The 23,912-nt window shown below is 42.3% G+C and overlaps 1 protein-coding gene across 3 annotated transcripts in view; it reads left to right on the top strand.

Annotated features, from left to right (window-relative positions):
- CAMSAP2 (calmodulin regulated spectrin associated protein family member 2) overlaps positions 1-23,912 on the top strand; it is a 180,667-nt gene that overhangs the window by 116,666 nt on the left and 40,089 nt on the right. For all 3 annotated transcript variants that reach the window (XR_013262371.1, XM_077452724.1, XM_077452723.1), the window contains 6 exons: positions 3,904-3,994; positions 5,624-5,696; positions 8,297-8,331; positions 9,917-9,986; positions 12,903-15,048; positions 20,356-20,492. Coding sequence is in view for 2 of the 3 variants with exons in the window: in XM_077452724.1 (XP_077308850.1) it covers positions 3,904-3,994; positions 5,624-5,696; positions 8,297-8,331; positions 9,917-9,986; positions 12,903-15,048; positions 20,356-20,492 (2,552 nt within the window). In the remaining variant the exon portion in view is untranslated. The remainder of the gene's footprint in view (positions 1-3,903; positions 3,995-5,623; positions 5,697-8,296; positions 8,332-9,916; positions 9,987-12,902; positions 15,049-20,355; positions 20,493-23,912) is intronic.

Genomic DNA, 23,912 nt, shown 5'->3' with positions numbered 1-23,912 from the left:
CTCCAAAGCCATATATTTTCTGAAAGCACATAACCTATAGAATAAAAAGGTGCTACTGACTTTCTAAACCCTGCAGTATTTGCACAAATGTTTATCAAAACATATTCGCAAAAAATACTAAATATAAAAGCTTAAAGAGGAGCTGCACCTTTAAAAAAATAAATAAAAACCAGCAGCAACAAATATTGCAGCTGCTGACTTTTAATAAATGGACAATTACCTGTTCCAGGGTCCAGCGATGTCGGCGGCAGATGACGAGCAATCGCTTGTCTCTCCTCTGCCCCCAATGCCATCCTCTGTCAAGGAATCGGGAAGTGAAGCGTTGCGGCTTCACTGCCCGGTTCCCTACTGCGCATGCGCCCGTCTCCACTGGTCCCCGCTGTGTCCTGGGAACTGTGTTTCCCAGAACACAACGGGGGCAGGGGCGGCATCTGCAGCTAGCTTGTCCTGGAAGTGGGTGCAGATACCTAGATTATCCAGGTATCTGCACCCCCCTCCCCCCTGAAAGGTGCCAATTGTGGCACCGGAGGGGGGGGAGGGATCAGATGAGCGGACCTTCCACTTTAGGGTGGAGGTCCGCTTTAACCTGTATGAAGTTAATAAATAGCAAAAAAAAAAATATTTTTACATTGCTCCTTTTTACAAAATGGTGAAAATCAAATGTACGCAAAAATTTAAATATCCAAATTTTTCGAAAAATCAGAAGTTTTTCATTTTTTCCATTACAGCTTTCAGAATTTGTGAAAGACCACCCAATCCATATATTTTTGACCAGTAGAATAAAAAGAAGGTGCTACTGATTTTTAAGGCCCTGCAGTTTTTTCACAAATGTTTATCAATTCGCTATTTTCACAAAGAAAAAACACTAAAATCCTTATATGCACACACAAACACAATAGATATGTAATTCCTGCTAAATTCCTACTAATGCCTCGTTCAGTAGGGTGTGCTAAAGCGTACGCCAATGGAGGGCCACGTTTACCTGCGTGAGGATACACAGGTATTCTGTGCAGGCAGTCCTATCCATGTCAAATGGGACACAGCAACTGCAAGGACAAGTCTGACATCCATGTGGGTGTAGGTGCATGGACCCAAATGCAGACAGTGAGTTCAGGGACATGCACTCACACGGATGTCAGGTTGGGAGCAGTGGCCGTGTCCTTGCAGCTGCTGTATTTCAATTGACATGAATGGGACTGCCTGCACAGGAATCCACGGAACACCTGTGCATTCCCATGCAGCTGCTGTGTCCAAATTGTGTCCAAATTGACATCCATGGGACTACCTGCATGGGGATGAACAGAACACGTGTGCATCCCTCTGCAGCTAAACACGGCCCTGTAGTGGTATGCCCTGCATGAACAAGGCCTTAGGCTTTGTTTAGACTTGCAGTTGTGGAGGGGGGGGGGGGGGTGGCGGCAAGCAGTTGCGGTGTATTTGCAAAAATGGGATTAAAACAGGTGGTGGGGAGGCATCACATCGCTCCCTCACAGCCTGTCAGTAGCCCTCTGGAGTGTAGCCTTGGGCTTTAGAGGCAAGGGCAATTTAGATGCATGTCTAAATTTACCCTTGGGGCCCTTTCACACCAGCTGTCCGATCAGGTCCGCCTGTCCGTTTCTCAGGTGGACTTGATCGGACACTCCAGTCTCTCCTATGGAGCGGCGCATGTCAGTGTTGACAAGTCCGTTGGCATCTGACGCTATTTAATCCTGCCTTCAAAAAACAGACAGATGGAGGTCCTATTTTCCATCTGTCTGACGGATCGGTCCATTTTCACCCAATCTGCCCATAGAGGAGAGGAGAGCGGGACTGTGTTCTGACCTGTCATTCGCGGGGGATTAGCAGACCGTTCCCCCCGCTGGACAAGCAGATTTCGTCCTATGGAGATACCTGTGTGAGGGGCCTTGCTATGATTTTTATTTTTACATTTTACACTTTTTTAATTGGGTGGGGGGGGGGTGGTTTCTTTGGAAAGGCATCTAATGTTTTTCTTTTTTTTATACAGAGAAAGGGACTGAAGAGTTTAGTCCCTTTCTCTGTAGGCTCAGCTGCAATACTTCTGAATGTATGGAAGCCTCTGAATAGCGTCTCTCATTCATTCATAAACAGTGCCATATTAAAACACTGTTTACTATGCCCCAGTGACAGCTGAACATAGTGAGCGATCAGTACCGAACGGTCACTATGTTCACCTTGAAAGGGGTGGGGTCTGCTATCCCCTGCGGTCTCCATCTTGACACACTGCAATCTCCCAGGCAGCAGCTGCCGAGAATGCCTCTGCTTGCAGAGCTGCATGGAGTGGTTGCCAGGGATAAGTGAGTGAGGCGGGGGGAGGCACTGAAGGTGGTGCCAGCGGAGCGGGACATCAGTCAAGAAAAACATTTTTTAACGCGACTAATGCCGGTGGGAGTGGCAGTGGAGGGAGCCGGCAATTGCAACGGATCCACGGTGATCCGTGCTAGCGGGGGGACACTGAAGCTGGGGGGTAAAAAATAGTGCTGGGGGACAGATGTACTGGGCAGAGGACAGTGTTGGGGGGACAGAGAAGGCACTTTAGGCAGCGCAGGAGGGGAGGAAGCAGCGAATTACAGGTAGAGAGGTGGCGGTGGAGGTGTCATTTTGGCTGAATAACTCTGTTCAGTGGCTTGTTAGATGCTAATCTGAGGTATTTTTTTGTTCAGCAAAGTCTGCTGAACATTTCTGATATAAGTTTATGGTCATTGAAGTGACCATGAGCTTATAACCGAGCAGGAATATAGGTCCGTACCAACTTGGCCACCTGCAGGCACTTCTGTAGGTCCATACGGCTTACAGACCTGAAAGGGAAAGGGTTAAAAGAAACCCTAGTTGATGAAAATTGGGATGCTTTAGACCAGGGGTCTCAAAGTGGCGGCCCTCCAGCTGTTACAAAACTACAAGTCCCATCATGCCTCTGACTGTTGGAGTCATGTGTGTGTCTTGTAATTGTTAGCCCTGCAATGCCTCATGGGACTTGTAGTTTTGCAACAGCTGTAGGGCCACCAGTTTGAGACCCCTGCTTTAGACAGTGGAAGTGAATGCTGCTTCTCCCCCTCCTTCTCCAGGTGGCAGCACTTCCTGGAATCTCAGTGCTGAAAGTGCAGCCAGCTTTTATGCTTTTCATTGCTACTCCTAGGAGAATTTCAATACCTGAATGAATGGACTTTTATCTCCAGCCAACATGTAAGGAATGTGCTGCTAACTGAATACATCTGAAGCAGTGCTGGCAGTGGCCCCAGTTTAATTAACATTGCACTTTTGCCTAACACAGGTGTGTGGTATGAGAGGTTCTGATTATTACAATACATTTAAATGGTACTTAAAGTGGAAGTCCACCTTTAATACTAAAATCCCTGAATATAAAGACATCCACTATCTAACACTAACCTTTCTAGCCCTGTAAAGAAGAAATCGGTATACATACCTTTTCTTCAGCCGATCCGACCCAACCTGATCCCACGATGAGCTGTGGAGACGGGTGCAGAGGACACAACCAACAACAAAGGCCCCATAGTAAGTCTATGAGTGATGTCACTCCCCATTTATTTCACAGCCGTAGTTTGCTGTGTGCTCTGCAGAGCTTCCACCGCTGGAAATTGGATCGGCTTCAGAAAAGGTATGTATTCTGATTTCTTCTTTACAGGGCTAGATAGGTTAGTCTTAGAATGTGGATGTCTGTAGATGCATGGATTTTAGTTTTATGGTGGACTTGCACTTTAAATATTTACAAAATTGTTTACTGTCAATAGTAAGTGCATCTTGTGATCTGAAGGGACTGTACAGCTTACTAGCGACTTCTTGAGAGCCTTATTTCCTTATTGATCCTAGACTTAATTTCCATATTTCTGATCATGCTTCTATCTGATGTTTTTTTTTTTTTGACAGGCCAATTACTTGGTGTTCATGGCTGAGCTTTTCTGGTGGTTCGAAGTGGTAAAGCCTTCATTTGTACAACCAAGAGTTCTCAATCTTCAAGGTAATGTTTCTGCATACAAAAAAAAAAAAAAAAGATCTTGTAGAACAGTCATCAAACCCAAGTAATGTTTGGTTGTTTTGAATTTTCATAAACATCTATGGGCTGGTATGCATGTTCATGTTGGAAAAGTTGGAAAGGTCCTCCTGTAAGGCAGAGCAGAATACATACAGGGTGTGATGGTGAGGCAGTTACACAAACATTTGCCACCCAGGTGGTCAGAAATAGCACTGCATTTCGATCTCATCTGACAATTTGTGCGCTTGTCCAAAAATAAAATAATTGTGAGATATTTATCCTTTTAGAAATGTTTGGATTTGTGCTTGAATGTCTCCAATGTAATCTGAACAATGCTGAAACAATGCTGCCATTATGAAAAAATAGGTGAACTTTTATACAACTTTATTGGCTAGATTCTTAACACTACAGCTTTCTGTGTCTGCTGATCAAACCTAGCACTGTGGTGAGAGGGTGGGGTAGCTTAATATACACTCTAATTAAATTACTTGTTTTGGGATTTTTTGCTTGGCTAGCTGTTTACTGTTGCATTTTATTGGACTGTAATTGAGAACTCACTCTCAAAAATGTAATTTCTAGTGTTTTGACAAATCTGTCATTTTACTTCCATGTGTTGAGTTATTTTCATGTTCAAATTCTTTTGATTTTAGCTCAAATACCGTAATATTGTGTTGTATAATCTTCTGTTACAATCTATTCATTAATTCCTCAATAATACAAAAAGGCTAGGTTCCGGGAATGAAGAACAGCTCATCATGGTGCTTTCTTCACACTTCTCGCTTGTTTCCGTAGTTCTGTGGAACATACAGGTGATATTTGGCAAACGGGCAACAATGTTTTATTAGTGGATTAGATATTTTTTTGTCTTGTAACCCCTTTCATTATTATGAGCTTAAAGCCCAACTCTGGGCACCCCCCCCCCCCCCCCACACACACACACACACACACACACACACACACATACACACACACACACACAGCAAGGGGTATTCTCATTAAGTCTAGTTGGTTGCAGAAGAGGTTGTATTACTTTCCCGTCTCCATCCTCCAGCAGGCTACTCAGTGCATGCAACTGGTCCACCACAGCCTCCTTTTTGTGAGCTTCTCCAAGCCATAGTCACACGCTCGTGTCCACCACAGATCATAGAGGGTGAATAGCACTGCACTGTATGTGAGCACTCTGAGGTTCCAGCCACAGACCAGACCTTCAAAGCGAGGAGGAGAGAGTGGCAGAGTATTTTGGCTAGAAGTCGAGAAATAGAACCTCTGGTGCGGGTTGCAGCAGATTTTACAAACATTTACCTAGGTAATAAAGGGGGACCCACTGTGTACTAGGAAATTATGAATTATACAGTTTTCTTCAGTTGCGGGAATTTAATTTATTATAATACATTTTATTATTTATTTTATTTGTTCTAATTAATGTATTTATTATAATGCTGCTGTTTGACCCATTTTATCTGAGCTTCAGACAGACAAGTTAATTTTACACGTAAATTTATTGAAATCTACCAAATTTAAAATTTTGCAGGTAGTAATTCTGGATGTTATTTTTATGTGAATTAAAATAAACTTGGCTTCATTAAGGTTTTTACATTTCTATTTTGTTTTCAGACCCCTCTAAGTTGTCTTCAAAATCATCGCACTTTAACAGGAGGCATACACTTGGAAGTTCCTCAAATGCCAGGTACATATCACATATACTGCATATGCTTATAGTGCGTGGATAAGAAAATCACAGATTAGATTGGTGTATACCTGTTAGTAATGCCTTGAGCTGCTCAAGCCAATAATTTTCAAATCTAGTGCTTTGCAGAATTTATTACCCCTGTGGAGGTTTCCACATTTTTGTAACATTAAGACATGGAATTGGTCTTCACCTTTGCAGAGGGCCATTTTACAACATTGTGGCTTTTTGTTTTAAATCACTCAAATGTATCCTTGGCTGTGTGTGTTACAGCCTTTCGGCCTGCTAAATGGGCAGCTTGCCCTTAAAGCAAGCCTGTATATTTACCATGTAGGGCAAAGAAATTGGTTTTTCTGAGTGTTTAAATTGGCTCTAGTATGACTGTGAGTTGGGGACCTTAGATTGTAAGCTCCTTGAGGGCAGGAACTGATGTGAATGTATAATACATACTGTATGTATAGCGCTACGCAAATTGACAGTGCTGTATAAATACCTGAAATAAATATATAAATAATGCCCCCTTCCCTGCAGGATATACTCGCCTTTCCTTTGATCTCCTTCTACTCTGTTGTGTTTTTTTTTTTTTTTTTTTTTTTTTTTCATTTAACCACTTGCCGCCCGCCATATAGCAAAATGACGGTGGCAAAGTGGTTTTAATATCCTGACCTGACATATGACATGATCATGATATTAAGCTGCTGCGCGTCCCGGGGGCACGCATAGCGGTGATCGTTGTTGTGGGGTATCAGTCTGACACACCACAACTATTATCTCGGTAAAGAGTCTCTGACGGAGACGGCTGATCACAGTGTAAATAGGAAGAGCCGGTGATCGGCTTTTCCTCACTCGTGTCTGTCAGAGGCGAGTAGAGGAGAGCTGATCGGCTGCTCCTCTCATGGGGGGGTCTGTGCTGATCGATTATCATTGCAGCCCCCCCGAGGAGGCCCACACTGGACTACCAGGGATACCACCAGGGATGCCCAGCACCAGGTATGCCCCCTAGACCACCAGGGATGCCAGTCAGTACCCACAATGAGCATCACTGATTGCCATGCATCATTGTTTGGCACTGGCATCCATCCCTACAATACTGTACAGTACAATGCCGCCTATCGGTGTCCATCTGTGCCGCCTATCGGTGTCCATCCGTGCCACCTATCAGTGCCACTTCATTGATGCCACATCATCAGTGCCCATCAGTGCCTGTCACTGCAGCGCCGTCAGTGCCCATCAGTGAAGGAGGAAACTTGCGTATTTACAATGTTTTGTAACTGAAACAAAAAAACATGTATTTTTTTTTTCAAAATTTTTTTTATTTGTTTAGTAGAAAAAAAAATCCCAGAGGCAATCAAATACCACCAAAAGAAAGCTCTATTTGTGGGAACAAAATGATAAAAATTTAGTTTGGGTACAATGTAGCATGTAGCAATTGTCGTTCAAAGTGCGACAGCGCTAAAAGCTCAAAATTCGTCTGGGCAGGAAGATGTATAAGTGCCTGGTATTGAAGTGGTTAATTACTGAATAATCTCCCCTGCCCCCATGAACAGTACTGTGTAGGCTTTCTGTGCCTTATCAGCACAGAGCTGGCAGTTTTGGTCGGCATGTATAGCACCCTCTAGAGTAGGCACCAGTTTATAAAGCAAAGAAATACCCTTGCTACAGCCTGTTTCAAAGAGAATAAAGTAGCATAGTATTGGAGCTATAGTACAGTATTCAGTATAAAAGAATGGACACCCATGGGGGATGTACAATATTCAGTGTTTCAGTGGGAAGTGAGCACCAAAATTGGTAAAATAAGTGGGTGGCAAGTGAAAATTACTCGGGGATCTCTGTGGCCAATGAAAATGCATATTTTAAACAAAGCCCTGTGGGATTAGCTAGGTATCCAACTTTTACATTTAAATGTTCAACTTGACAAGACGTGAAATACCTCAGTGTAAGCACCAGGGCAGGTGGAGGTAGAAAAAAGGTGCATAAATAGAAGAAATAGAGAGAAGTAATAAAAGGGGAAGGTGGGAAGAGGCAATTGAGAAGAAAAAAGTAAGGGGAGGACTTGGGGATAACCACTGACCACCTTTATGAATGACTCCTAAAATGCGGGTGCAGTGTGGAGTAAACCCTCTGGTGACCTCTGCAAAGAAATATATGCGCTCCATTATATAACAGGCCCATAGTGTTGGTAGAGAAAATCGAAGGGAACGTTTCCTTGGTTTCATGAGGTTTTCTGAGCAATGCTGTGTTTTGCATGCCAGGATTTTAAGAGGGTCATTGACATAGCCTACTGCATCTGCTGTATTATAATTTCCATATTCCTAACTGCCACTGAGGTATACAAGTCTATACACCGAATGGGCTAACATTTTACTTACAAGGGCTGTCATTGCAGGGTATGGAGTTGTAATGTTCCCGTTTTGATTTTCCGATTAGAATACCATCTTCTCAGTGATAACAGTATTCATCACTCCCAAATCACATATAGCCCTTGATACTTATGTAATTTCTATGTCAATAAAAAAATACAAAGAACTAGAATATTTTAAAAGAAGGAAAATTTGTGTCTTCTTTTAACAAAACCTCTAATATTCACTGTTATTTTTCAGAAACCCACAAGCTGTACCATCATCACCTGGTCAAGGTAAGGATCCAGCTTGATTAATTTGATTGCAGATCAGCTAGTTCAAGAATGACTATCAGTTTGAATTTTTTTTTTCTTTTAGGCTCATTTAATGTTGCACGATTAATAGTTAAAAAAAAAAAAAGCGATCTTGATTCAACCCCTCTTCCCCATCCTAACGCAGCAATTCTTTGCTTCAGTGCAGAGAGTTCTCTGCTCACGGCTAACAGCTGTAAAAAAAAACAAAAAAAAAAAACAGGCAGCCTGACAAGTTTCACAAAATTGCCAGCTGAGAGATGGCTATAAACAAAGTATCTCTTAGTTCTTTTAGAATAGATCAAAAGTATCAACTTCCCTCTCTAAATGAGGTCCGTCTAACCACTTGGACTAAACCTTTTTCTGACATTTGTTAAAATCTGTATTTTTTGCTAGAAATATACTTAGAACCTCCAAACGTTATATATATAATCTTTGGGTGGGTTACTTGTACTGTTTCTATGATGATTTGTGTGGAGATCAATGCCAGGGGGGCCTCTCAAACTTCCACCAATTTTCAATAGGAAAAAACAAAGGGACACATTTTCCAATGCAAAAATCGTATATTGTATCAGTTGCTTTCAAGGCATAAAAACTTAGTTGCAAATAGCTGCTATTTGTAACCTTTTTATGCCTTGAAAGCAACTGATATAATATATACGATTTTTGCATTGGAAAATGTGTCCCTTTGTTGTATGTATGTATGTATGTATGTGTGTGTGTGTGTGTGTATACATATATATATATATATATATATATATATATATATTACATAATACACAGTGACCCTAGAGAATAAAATGGCGGTTGTTGCAATATTTTATGTTGCACTGTATCTGCACAGCGTTTTTTCAAATGCAATTTTTTGGGAAAAAATACACTTTAATGAAAAAAAAAAAACGAAGCAATAAAGCTAGCCCAATTTTTTTGTATAATGTTATGCCATGAGAATCGTGATTTTTGTTCTAAGCAGAAAAATCGTGATTCTCATTTAAGCCAGAATCGTGCAGCTCTAGTTCATTAGTTTATTTTTTTCATGGACGTAAGGGGCAGAATTATGATCATATTCTATTCAGCAATGTTAGTAGATGGCAAGATAAAACGCACCCAAAGTGACCAGTCAGAACTGATCCCATAATTCCAGGAAGTGAGTTCTGGTTGATATAGGTAACTACATGATATATGATGATATAATTGTAGTGGCATCTACAAAAATAAATAAATTGCCAGTTTTGAAAAATGTTCTATATGTTCTATTCATTTGTCTTGATACGTAGAGAGGGAGATTTGATGGGGCAGGTGGTGCTGACTCATGGCAGTAATGAGTTTAGCATTCGAGATGCACTAAATGATGGCTGAGCTTATTGTGTGACCAAAGAAATATGATGGAGCCTGGTTATCTCATTTCAAATGACTAGGTTGTTGTGTATGAAGAGCTTTAGATTTATTTAGTGTTAACTGTGTGCGTTTGTGTGAAGGGAAGAAAAAGAATGGTTACTTTGAGGTTTAAATGTTTGAGAACACACTCGAATCCACGTAACAGTTTTGTTTTCAATATTTGCATTTTCAGCTGTCATTCGAAGATCGTCATCTATGTCATATGTGGATGGACAGGTTGGAACATGGCCCAAAGAAAAGCGGTAAGAAATTAGAAAATTTCTAATTAATTTATATGTACATGGGGTTTTCTTCAAACTTTGTTGTAGGTTGTTTTCTATTTGGATTAATATTTAAAGGAGCAGTATAGCCAAAGCTTTTCTGGCTATTCTTCTCTTGGGGATCACAGGAGTGCATTTTATTCTACACTTCGTTGACCCATTTTCAGCCAACAGCGGGCTAAAGTTCACTGTCGGCTGACGTCGCTGAGTTGGTCCAGGCTCAGAAAATGCCTCAGGCTCAGAAGCCTAGATCAGCCTCTCAGCTAGCCGCTGGGGGACTGAGCCAGCCATTCCCACCACTCTGCAGCCTGGTGCTCTAGTGAGGTCTGGAGTGGCAGAATGGAGGGGAGAACTGAGCAATCGGTGGTCTTTTATCACTCCTTTCTCAGTCTTAAGTGGCGGGGGTGAAAATAAATGTAAATTTTTTTGTAAAGCCATACTTCTCTTTAAAAAAAATCTTTATGTTATATTTGACTGTGTATAAACAGTGGTCATTATGAGATGTTCAATGTCACTGACCATAGGGCACCATTTGGGAAATATTTCACCCCTGTTTCATATCAACAATTTTTTATTTTTTTTTACCAAAAACTGAATTTACATGCTAATACAGTACAAAGTGCTGAACACAGGCGCATGTGAGTGTGGAGGACACAGGCATTCCCAGGCAACATTTACATAAGCGCCAGACTGAGTCTTGGTAGCAGGGGCAGTTGCTGAACTACAGTGCTCAGCAGTGCATTTTTTTGTGGTACCTCTATCCTTTGTTGCTTTGCACTGTTGGTAGAAGGGGTACAAATACCCCGAAGAGTAGGGGCTCAAAGGGGTCCCCTTCAGGCTCTGAGGACCCCCCCTGCAGCAATTCCCCCCCCCCCCCCCCGCAGCAGCTCCCCCCCGCAGGACCCGGGGAGGCTGGCCAGGGTGAGCCATCAGGGGCTGCAACTGCTTCTGGCACTTCAGCCCCTGTATACATTACACAGGAGGTTTTTTTCTCAACCATAAATGGATTAGAGGACAGATTAATGGCCTTAATCGCACCTTCGCTCAGTGGAAGAAAATACACTAGATCACCCTCTGTTACCCAGGACCCTCAAACTGCGGAACTCTAATAAAGGAGAGGAGTCTCCCTCAGAGGATCGGGATGAGACTGATGATTCCACTTCTAAGGAATCTGATGGAGAAGGGCTCTCTTCAGCTTCTCAGGATGAGAAGATGTTGGTGCAAATTCTTGCTGGATTGGTCCGCTCCACATTTAAGTTACCCATACCTGAGTCAGTTAAAGAACCCACATCTTGCCTGGGTTCACTGAAGCCTCTTCAAACCGCACATGCCTTTCCTGCTCATAGTTTACTGGAAAAGCTTATTTATTCTGAGTGGCAGTATACCGGTGGTTGACGCCGCCATATCCTCCGTAAATAAAAGCCTGACTTGTCCTGTTGACAACGCTCAGATGCTTAAGGATCCAACTGATAAAAAATTGGAATTTCTATAAAAAAAAGTTTTCGCCTTGGCAGGTTCAGTAGCTCAACGTGCAGTGGCAGCAATTGTAGTCTGTCGATATTTGAGAGACCATGTTAAACCGGTGCTCAAAGTTTGCTCAAAGCTGGATTTCCCTTGCGTGATGCAAGACTGGAGAGGATTTGGACAATTATATCCAAAGTATCTCTAGTGGGAAACGCACCCTTTTACCAGTCAAGAAAAGAAGTAAACGCCCCTCCTTTAAACAGGCTCTTTCTCCAGTGCCAGGGGCATCAGCCTCCAGACAGTCACGACGATCTGCTCCGTCAGGCTCAAAGGTTGAAACTCAGTCAACCCCAGGGACAGAAGTAGTCCTGAGGGAGAAGGTCTTCAAAACAAAACGCTAATGCCTCCTTATGAAGGGACGCCCCCGCTAGCTCGAGTGGGGGAAGACTGCTAAAGTTCTCAGGGCTCTGGCAGGAGGAATTTTGGGACAAATGGGTGGTCTCCACAATAACTCTAGGTTACAAACTAGAATTCAGAGAATTCCCCCCTTCTCTTTTCCTCAGATCAAATGTACCCAGAAACCCAGAGAAAAAGAAGTCTCTCTTTCTAGTGTTGGAGCGACTATTGTCGCAAAAAGTTATCGTGGTAGTTCCCATGCAAGAGCAGGGATTGGGGTTTTATTCAAACCTTTTCACAGTACCAAAGCCAAACAGAAATGTCAGACCCATTCTAGATCTTAAAGATATGGGGGAGGTCAGTGGCTGTAGTAGGCGGGGGGGGGGGGGGGGGGAGGGTCGTGGCCTATAGTGGAGGGCTATGGGCAGTAGTGGGGGGGGGGTCAGGGAGTGACGTTTATAGTACTGTACAGTAATCCACTTACGTTTTAGGCAGCAACTCTGGGCTGTCTGGTGGGAGCTATGCCTCTTCACCTGTGGCCTGTTCACTGGCGACAACTCCGCCTCTTCCAAGCTATACTTCCGCTGCGCGGCGTGGGAATGTCTACTCGAGAGTGTACATAAAGTGAGTGTACTTAAAGCAGGGTATGCCTGTATAGGTACTCAATATTAATGGTAATTTCACAAACTGGTGTACATCTTCCAGAGATTACCTCCTTGGTAAGCTAACTGTATCTATGCATACAAATTGGCAAAGAAAAATCCTTTTAGATCTATAACCTAAAACACTGGCATTAACTGGTTTCAGAAAAAAGATGTCTAATTTACCACTGGTACATATCACAATTAATGCAATCAGATTACTCTGACATTACGCTTAATAGTCCAGGATAACTTTGTAGTTGGTGTTTCATCCCAGGTTAAGAGTTGACTTGCTTCCTTACTGAAGATTGATGCATACCAGTTCTGTCATACAGCTGTAGTTCACCTTTTACCGGAAAATTGGCTTATGATCTTCCAAATATGTTTCCCATTTTAGATCTTCAATGCATGGTGTATCTTTTGACATATCTTTTGATAAAGAGGATGGAATGAAAGTCACAACCCCAAGTGGACCAATCCGGAGGTCAATTAGCAATGAAGGCTTTTCTCTCAATCTTACTCGGGTACCCAGACACATCCGTAAAAATCTTTCCTTCCAGCCAATTAATGGCCAAGGAGAGTCAGTTGGCATTAGTGAAGAATGGATTCATACTCCACAAAACCATGATTTGTCACCAACCAGCAGCCACTTGGACTCCGATGATAGTGATCAAAACAAAAGGCCAAATGGACCTGTTGAAAATAGGGTTAATGTAGATCAGCTAGACTCTCCGGTAGAACCCCCAAGCATAGAAGAAGCACTTGAAATCATTCACAACCCAGAAAAGGCATCTATTATAGGAGATCAGATGAACAATGGGTTTTTTCTTCATAGCAATGATGTAAATTTAGGTCTGCAACTATCACCACAAGGTTTTACAGACCCTAATATAGACCTCTTTGAGAAAAAAGAAGCATTTAGTGATGTTACGGACAATACAGAAGTAGATACTGGAATTCATGTTCCTTCAGAAGATATTCCAGAAACCATGGATGAAGATTCTTCTTTGAAAGATTACACTGTAAGTTTAGATTCTGACATGGAAGACCCTGTGAAAGTTCACCAGGACTATGTTAATCTCAACTCCAATCTTAGGGAAGCAGTTAGTCCCTGTCCTAGCTCAGTGAGTGGCAAATCGCAGGCAGGCAGTTCAGCCTCTTCGAGTTCTGGAATCAAAATGACCAGCTTTGCAGAGCAGAAGTTTAGAAAGCGGAATAATGCTGATGGCAGGAGTAGTGGAAGCAGTTCCCAAAAAACTACCCCTGAAGGTTCTGAATTAAACATACCTCAGGTGGTTACATTTGACCAAATTCAAGAGGAAAACTCTTTGCCGCAGGGCAGAGACACCACACAACTGTTGGCATCTGAAGTTGTTCAGCTGAGAATGAAATTGGAGGAAAAAAGAAGGGCTATTGAAGCACAGAAGAAGAAAGTAGAGGCTGCATTTACTCGTCGGAGACAAAAAATGGGTAGAACTGCATTTCTCACAGTGGTTAAAAAGAAGGGAGATGGGATCTCTCCCTTACAAGAGGAAGCAGGATGTTCAGAAAATGAGAAGGTTACTCAGGAAACATTTGAAACAAAGGAAGCAAGAACTTCTGATGAAAAGCGTGTAAGACTAAAAGTAAACAGTGATCAATCACCTAGATGGCCAAAATCCCCAACAACGCCTGTAGATACTGAAAACGCTTGGAATTTTGCAAGTCCAAGTGAGGAAAATATGGCTGAGGTGGATGTAGTGGAATATACACGATCTATTGAAAAACTAAATTTCTCCTTGAACTTTCTTCAGCAGGAAATGCAGAGATTAGCTTTGCAGCAGGACATGTTGATGCAGATGAGGGAGAAACAGGCCTGGGTTATCTCCCCACCTCAACCTTCTCCACAAAAGCAGTTACCGCGAGAGACAAAACCAGCCACAAAACCCTCTGTTACATGGTCTCCAGTCCCTTGTTTTACTATGGAGTCACCGCGCCAAACTCACAGATCACCCCAGACTTCAGTTAAAAGGACTGTGTCCTTCTCTTCAAAGCCACAGAGAACTCCTCGACCCAATGAACTTAAAATAACACCTTTAAACCGTACTTTAACACCTCCGCAATCTGTAGATAGTCTTCCTCGTCTGCGAAGGTTTTCCCCAAGCCAGACCCAGACAAGATCATTTGTATGCTTTGGAGATGATCACAGTCCTAATTCACAAGAACAGGAGGCTAAGGATGATCTGGAAACTGCTAGTGACAGTTCCAGAAATGAGGAATCTGAGAAGGAATTGGATACTGATCAGACTGAGAAACGTGTAGGAGTAAAGAAAAAACCAATTGAATCAACAGTGTCAGAAGTATTATCCCAGCCTATTGTAGAAACTGTATGTGTAACACCAAATGATGAAACATTCAGCCAGAGAAGCTTCTCCACCTCCAAAAATGCAAGTCTGATTGAAGTCCCACTCTCAAAATTACAACCCCCAGATGAGGCACCTGAGGAACCTGAGAAAGATCTCATCACTGAAGACCAGAAAGTTTGCTGTGGCTTCTTTTTTAAGGTTAGTAGGCTTACTTTTTAAATATATTTTTTATGTTCATATCTCTTGTCATATTACATGTTGCGGAAATTTGTTTGGAGGTCAGTATTGTTTTTATGATGTGCAAAGAGAAATTGGAAGATTGTCATTGTTGACTTTGTTTAAAAATGCTAGGTGTCTGGTAGCTGTACTGATCCTGTGATATCAAGAACTACTAACCTGAAACAAGCCTAGAGCAGCTGTTAAAGTCAGTTCACATTATTTACATACTTGTTCTGGGTTTGGGTTACTGGAAAGTATTGAAGCCACTTACAACAAGGTAGGTAGGCATTTAGCATTTTCAGGAGATGTCAGCAGTATATAGGGCTTCAAATTTCTCCTGGCACAGTTGTTGTGCTCTCTCAAAGTAAAGGTGAGGGATCTATATATTGTTACCTTTTTTTTTTTTTTTTTCTTTGTTAATCTGCAAAACACTGGAAAAGATCTTAAGATTTAAGCAGTATATGTGTTGTTGATCCCTTTTCCAAGAGGTTGTCTGGGTAAAAAAGTGGTGATTGATAACTGAGTAAAGCTGGCCATACACCTATAGATTATCTGCAGATTTTCTATGGTTAGATGGAAAAAGTGCAACAGATTTCTCCATGTTCGCTAAACTGTGTGGATGGAGGAATCTCCCACTTTTTCAATCTAACCATTGAAAATCTGCAGATAATCTATAGGTGTATGGCCAGCTTAACAGAAAATGAAAGGAGTACATAGTTGACAGAGGGACACAGCATTCTTTATAGAGAAGTGATTTGAGTGACACAGGGTAGCTTGTCTAATACAATATATTAAAATGGAACTAAAGCAAAATCCCTTTTTTCTATTTTTGGCAGCACAAGGTAGGATTATAACCCCTGTCAGTTTTTTGTTTTTTTTCCATCTGTGTCCCATTGAGGAGATTTTCCTTCACTTTTTGTTCCAAAGCCAGCTCAGAAAGTGAGAGGAAAGCCTTCCAAAATTAGGAAATCTATAGTTGTCACCAGGATTGTCAGAACTAGTGTCCCCATATGAAAATTTCCCCTTTATTATGTTCTGGTGACAACCCAAAATGTGGGACTTTTTCACTTTAACTCTTGCTGATATTTGTACACAGGCCAAACGGAGAATTTAAATATCCTTAACAGGCACAGACAGCTATAAAATCCTGACGGGTGTTATATTTCCTCTCCACTCTATCCAAAACAAAAAAAAAAGTTTTGCCTTTTCATATAATGTAATTACCGTATTTATCGGTGTATAACACGCACCCCAAGTTCAGGAGGGATTTAAAAGAAAAAAACTTTTAGGAGGGAAATTTAAGGAAAAAAAAACTTACATTTAAAAGCCCATCAATGCAGCCTTATCAGTGTCATTTGCAGCCTTGTCAGTGTGTTTGCCGGCGGCTTTTGTCTATTTTCGGCCGCACTCGGCTATTTTCAGCCAAACTCGGCCGTTATTGGCGGCTTTCGGCTTTCCAAAAGCCGCTGAGAACGGCCGAGTGTGGCCAAAGATAGCCGAGAACGGCCGAGTGTGGCCGAAGATAGCCGAGAACGGCCGGAAGCCGCAGAGAACGGCAGAAAGGGGTAGCAACAGCAGGGGATCAGCGTATAACACGCACCCCTGATCCCCCCCCCTGATTTTAGTGGGAAAAAGTGCGTGTTATATGCCGATTAAATACGGTACCTGTTTTCTGGACAGGTCAGTTTTCAGATTTTAGCACACTTTGAGTGACCGTTACTCAGTCATGCAAAACTGTATCCAAATTACATTTTTTTATTTATTTTTTAGACAGCTTTCTTTTGATGGTATTCATCACTGGGTTTTTATTTTTTGCTAAATACAGACCATTTTTAAAACAAAACACAATTTTCTTAATTTTTGTTATAAAAGTTTGCAAATAAATCTTTGTTCATAACATTAGGCCAAATGTATTCTGCTACATTTCTTTGGCAAAAACGAAATCAGTGTATATTATTCATATGAGAGTTAGTGTTTACAAAGTATGCTATCTATATTTGAAAATTGATCAGTCCTGACCGCCTATCTCAGGCCCCAAATAGCCAGGACAGTACAAAGCAACCCAAATGACCACTTTTTGGAAAGTAGACTGTCCAAGGTATTTAGTAAGAGGCATGGTGATTATTTTTTGTTACTTATTTTTGAAAAATTAACACATTTTTATTTTGTATTTTTTCCACAAAGTTTCTATTTTAACCACTTGACACCCAGAAGATTTACCCCCCTTTGTGACCAGGCCATTTTTTGCAATACGGCACTGTTTTTTTTAACTGCCAATTGCGCAGTTGTGCTACGCAGTACCCAAAAAAATTTATTATTTTCCTGCAAATAGAACTTTCTTTTGGAGACATTTGATCACTTCTGCGATTTTTATTATTGTGCTGTAACCAAAAACCATTTTGAAAAAAAATAAACATGTTTTATGTTCTGCTATAAAACCTATCCAATAATAATCAAGTTTCTTCATTGATTTAGGACAATATGTATTCTGCTACATATTTTTGGTTAAAATAAATCCCAATAAGCGTAAATTGATTGGTGTGCACAAAAGTCGATCAGCGACTTATAGTGGGACTGTGATATTGCGGCAGACAAGTGCTAAAAATATGCACTGTCACTGTACTAACACTGGCTGGGAAGGGTTTCACATCGCGGGCGATCAAAGGGTTAATTGTGTGCCTAACAATGTGTTTTCTCACTGTGGGGGAGTTACTTTTACTTATGGGAAGGCATTGATCCATGTTCCTGCTTTGCAGAAACACAGCAGTGATGCCTTACCTACTGACAGAAAGGTAATCTGCCTTGTCTACATAGGCAGATTACACTTCTGACTCTCTGCCTAACGATCTGCATGTATCGGCAGACTTCGAGTCTGTGGTACCCACAGATCAGTTCCCGCTGTGTCTAACCCCAGACCCGGGAAGTGCAAGATCATGTACTATGCACATGATCCTGCACGGGAAAGCAGCCTTGTTGCCATATATGTACAGTATACGGTTGTCAAGCATTTAACAAGTTATTTCTCACACACAACATTGGCGCACTTACACCCAAAACACATTCTGCTATGTATCCCAAGTATGGGGATACTAGATGTGTGAAACTTTTTCATAGCCCAGATGCATACAGGTGCCCAAAATCCAAGGAGGGCTTTCAGGGAGCATAAATTATGCATCTAATTTCCTGACTACCTAACACATTTTTGGAATCGGTGGAATCACCCACAAAATTAACCCATTTTGGAAAGCAAGGTATTTTCTAAAAGGCATATTGAGTTGCCCCAAAACGCATTCTGCTACTCCTCCTGATTATGATGATATCATGTGTGAGGCTTTTTCAAAGCCTAGCCATATAGAGAGTCCCAAAATCCAAGGAAACACCTAGAGACAATATGACTGGTGTGGCAGTGATCAGGTATAATATGACTGTTCAGGCGGTGATTAGGGATACTAACTGACCGCACTGGTCTGGTGACCACAACCCGATAGAACACCTTTGAGATGAATTGGAGTGGATACTGGCCAGGCTGCCTCGTCCACATCAGTGCCTGACCTCACATATACGCTTCTGGAAGAATGGTCAAACATTCCCATAGACACGCTCCTAAACCTTGTGAACAACCTTCCCAGAAGATGTTGAAGCTGTCATACCTGCAAAGGGTGGGTCAACTCAATATTGAACTCTATGGAATAAAACTGGGATGCCATTAAGTGTGTGTGCAAAGGCAGGCATCCCAATACTTTTGGTAATATTGTGTGTGTGTGTGTGTGTGTAGATAAATATAGAGATATATAGATAGAGACATGTATGTATATGTGTGTGTGTATGTATGTATATATAATATATTATATGATTTTTTTTATATATAGAATTTTTTTGTTGCATAGTAGCTAAGTAGTGTTTTTTTGTGTGTGTGTGTGTGTGGGGGGGGGGGGGGGTTACACTTGCTTATTAAAGTGAGTATCACTATAATAAGTAATCTTCAACACTGTTCAAAGGTTTAATTCGTTGCTTACTACTGATCGGTTAGTTATCGCACGGAACAGGGCTTCTGTGACTGGCCCTAGCTGGTACCATGTGATTGCTGTGACCACACCGTAGTAAGCAAGTAAGCAGGACTGCTCAGTGTCCCGCTACCATAAGTGGTAATTGGCCCTCCTGTCTGGTGGACACAGTTACAGATCACATTGCTGCACACCCGTTTTATTTGCATTGGCTGGGTGGAAGTGGTTAAAGTGATTCTAAAGAAACAAATAAAAAACTATGAATGAACCGGTTATACTTGCCTGCTCTGTGCAATGGTTTTGCACAGAGCAGCCCAGATCATCTTCTATTTGGGTGCCCCAATGGTGGTCCTGGCTCATCCCCCCTCCTGAGTGCCCCCAGAAGCAAGCTTCTTGCTATGGGGGCAACCACGCAGGCTCGCTCCTGACTCAAGTTCCGGTGTTTGGACATTGTCGATTCACACACACAGCATGGTCCGCCCCCCCCCCCCCCCCCGCTCTTTCCTCATTGACTCACTGGCTGTGATTGATAACATGTTGTGTGAGCCAATGAGGAGAGAGACACCCAGGAGAGCTGCTGCTCTCATGCACATCACTAGATCTAAATAGTGCTCAGGTGAGTATAAGGGGGCTGTGGGGGTGGGATGGCTGCACCCAGGTTTTTCACCTTAATGCATAGAATGCATGTGTTTATTTTACAGAGAATACTCTGTAAATTATTTCTATGTTAGATGCACTCTGTGGCACAATTATCATAAATTATAATTTTTGGGGTTATTGAAAATATGGTGGTGCATGGAATGAAAATATATACTGTATTATGATCTTGTGTCATTTTATTCCTCGGCTTTATTCTTCAACTTTAAGTTATGGGCTTTATATACACTTTTTATGTATTACTAATATAGTCTGGAAGACACTCACTAGTGCCAGTTTTAGGTGAGAGACAGTAACCCTCCAGCATGTTTTGAAATGGTACGAGGAACCCCAAACAGGCGTGGAAAGAACAAGGACAGTGTCCCTGCCAGAAAGCAATGATACGAGGCAAAAGTGCTAACTATGTAGCCACTATGCTCCACAAGTAAAATAAGAAAGGGATTGAGGATATTAATGTGTATTCTGCATGAATGTATGTAAGTTTTCATGCAAGGGAGACATTTTTACATTTGTTTAGCATATTTTAAATATGTAAAACTGGTGTGGTTTTTGTAGTACAGTAAATGTGAACCATTTATTTTTGAGAGCTGCATGGACTCATAAAACAGTTGTTACTGTGCCATAGGATGATCGCCAAGAAGAAAATGACATGGCTGCCAAACGTGCTGCTCTACTGGAGAAGAGACTGCGGAGAGAGCGTGAAAATCAACAGAAGAAACTGGAGCAGGAAATGGAGCAAGAGCTGAAGAAAGAGGAGGCCAGGTAAGTGTAGAGGACCCTTACATGTGGTAAATGTCCATCAAAAAAGGCTCCTACCTACATTAAATATTAAAATGCATTTACAGCCAAAACTTTTTTATTTTTTTTAAGCATCACGAGTAGGGTGGATTTATCAACCCAGTTAGGTTTTATCAAAAACCAAATACAATTGATACCGCTCAATCTGTTATCCAAGCCAACTGGTCACAATGTTTGCTGGTGCTGATCAGGTTGACTACTGGCTCGTTGGACGTATCGAAGAGTACAAAAACAAAAAAATAGTGCCTGTCCTCACACTGCCTCCACATATACTGAGCTCCTCTTAGTAAAGAAACAGCTTTAGCTTGGTCTCCTACCAGTGGGAGAACCCCCTCCCAACATGTTTGCCCAGTATAGTCTTAATCGTATGTGCAGAACGGAATCGTATGTACAAAACAGGGAAGTCACTATACGCCGAGGCAGTGTATAAACAGGTGCCATTTTATTGCAGTCGGGGTTCTATATGGCTGTCTCTCTTTGTATTTTAATGGCCCTCATCATTGGCGATGAAAGTAGGCAAAATCCTGAATTTTAAGTTGCAGCCACACCGTGGTGTCATGCACCAAAAGATGTGGCACATTTTCCAATGCGTGGAGCTGTTAAAAAGCAGCACATTTTGGCTGTGGGTGCTGGAACGTGTATGATTTCCACACATTCCTGCACCTGCAATATAATATAAATTATTACCATTGCTCTACAACATGACCAGAAACTCTAAACTTCTATATACTTTGTATTTCTTGAAAAACGTAACTCTTTCCTTATGGTTACAACACCATAACAACATTAAAGACCTTAGAGACCCTTGCAGGTAATCTACTCTAGAGTGTCAAGCATAGTGGACTACTGAGAATTGCTGAAAAACCTCTGACTGTGGCAGACTAACAATTCTAATGAAATGGGCCAATTTAAGCAAAGAAAGTCAGTGAAATACTAATACTGTCCAGTGAACACTGCAGAATGCATTAAGGTCAGGAGATTTTCTTTATTATCCATATCATAAGCAATTGCTGCCAGATTTAGCACACCAATGAAGGAGTTTCTGATTGGATGACTCTGGCCATGATTCCGTTCTGTACATACTCTATGGCTTTGGCTACAATAGGTAGGGATGGGAACCACATAAGCATGCATAACATTCTCACCAAAGGTTTTGGAATAATGTGTGAATGAAACAAACACCTTGGGTATGTAATTTCATATATAGACATTCCAGTTCCTGAATTGAATTTTTGACTGGAGATAAAGTGGAACTCCACCCAAAAGGGGTAAGTTCCACTTTAAAGTGATTGTAAAGGTAAATTTAGAAAACAAACAAACATGTCTATACTTGCTGTGTGCAAAGGAATTACACAGAGTGGCCGCTAACCTCCTCTTTTCAGGTCCCCTGCTGGCACTCCTGGCCCTTACCTTCTGTCTAGTGGCTGCACCCAATCCCGCTGCTGCGTCCATTGACAGAGAGCTGGACTCGGCTTTCTCCCTTGTTTTCTGGCTTTGATTAACAGCACTGGAAGCCAATGGCTCCCAATGCCCCAGCAAAGCCAGCAAGATCCGGAAGTGAGGGGAGAGTAGAGCTGAAGAATGAGGGCTCAGGTAAGTAAAAGGGGAGGTGAGGGGGGATGCTGGCACCTAAACATTTTTCTTTTTACCTTAATGTAAGGAATGCATTAAGGTAAAAAATGTTTAGGCTTTACAACCACTTTAGACCTTCTACCCTGCTCCTGTTTGTGAAATTGAGCTTTTGGGGAGGAGGGTACCTGATTTTGACAGGTACCTGCTCCCACTTCTGCTCCGATCACCTAGGCAGAAGTTCTTGCATAGAGCAATTTAAGACAAACAAAACTGTTGGTTTCAAAACCAAAACCTACATAAAAACCTAAAGTTTTGGCTGGCTTAACTATATTTAAAGGAGAAGTTCAGCTTTGGGAACATATTACCCGTTTCTTATTGTACATCACGAGACACAGGGCCATAGTAGTTACTATATGGGTTATAGGCCACCTTCAAGTGATGGACACTGGCACGCCCTAAATTAAAAAGTGCACTTTCTATATAAACCACCCCCCCCCCCCCCCCCCCCCCACTGGTGGGAGTACCTCAGTTTTTTCGCCAGTGTCTAAGGTGTTGGTCACCAGTAAAAATGTGCCGTGCTGAGCTCCACTGGAGCAATCCTTGCTGGGGCTAGCCATGCTGACAGGATCTATTCAAAGTTTCTTATATTTGGCCAGGTTGAATGGTACCCGGGCCTTGTAGAAACAAGGTTTTGCCTGTGAATACTTCTCTTTTTAGAGAGCTGGACCCTGGGATCCAGTACTTTCTGGCAGTGAGGCCATAAAGTTTTTACTGGCAGGGTGCTGTTACAGGTCCGAGATTGTGGGTTTCCTCTAGGATCCCCTGCTCCTGAAGAGAACAGAACCCACCGTGAAGGGAGAAGATCTGTCTGTTGGTTTACCACAGAAAACCCTGTGGCGGGAAAGGTAAGTGAAATCTTCTAAGAAATCTTTTGAACTTTCTTATGAATGTCTCCTTTAAAAATAACAATGTTGTCATGCCTACATGTCACCACTGGGGGCTGTATTGAGCACTCACTGCCTCATACTGGAAACAGCGCTGTGTCAAGAGCCAAACACTTCCTCCTCCTCCACCAGCCGAGCAGCAGATTCTCCGGTAAGCCTAAGCGGGGGGTTTGTCTCCCCACCTGTTTCCCCCCTATGCTGGAATTCCCCCCCCCACCATAGGGTAAAAGCGCTTGGATCCATAAAAAAAAGGGGGGGAAATCGAGAGATCAGCGGCTGCTTGGTGGCTTTGTAATTCCCCCCGCTCTGGGTCTGAGAGGACCTGTAGCTTGCGCGGGAAAACCCTTCCTTTTGAAATAGGGGGTGGAGCTGCAGGCAACGCGGGGGGCCGGGGCTAATGGCGTCCGCATTCTCCAACACCAGGTGCATGTGGAGGCAAAAGCACACTGTGTGCTACTGCAGGCTGTGGAGGGACACAAAAGTATCTGGTTTGGTGACACAGACATTTCCTTTTGACACGTTGTAACTGCTGCATCAGGCCTGGCATTGATAGCAACGGTGCTGAACTATAGCTCAAGCATTATATGCATTCCTTCTTGTACCTCTGCTTTGTGCATCGGGCTATGGTAGAAGGGGGGTAAAAACACCTCAATAAAGGGCTCTAAAAAGACTTCTCTAGTCACACAAAAGCCTAAATCCATCCCAGTAAGACTGGCATCCTCCCCTGAGAGTAATATGGCTGGTCACGGTGAGCCGTCAGGGGGGAGATAGAGGGTCAATTGTTGCAAATTGCTCTTAAACACTGGAGGCCCTTTGTATATTGCTAAGAAGGTTTTTTTCTTCAACCATTTTAAGCTTAAAGTAAAGG

This window comes from Lithobates pipiens, unplaced genomic scaffold (genome assembly GCF_037356315.1).
Source record: "Lithobates pipiens isolate NorthernLeopardFrog02 unplaced genomic scaffold, aLitPip1_a1.2 Scaffold_23, whole genome shotgun sequence".
Taxonomy (NCBI): domain Eukaryota; kingdom Metazoa; phylum Chordata; class Amphibia; order Anura; family Ranidae; genus Lithobates; species Lithobates pipiens.
The sequence above is the reverse complement of the archived record's forward strand: the minus strand, read 5'-3'. Positions and strand labels throughout refer to the sequence as shown.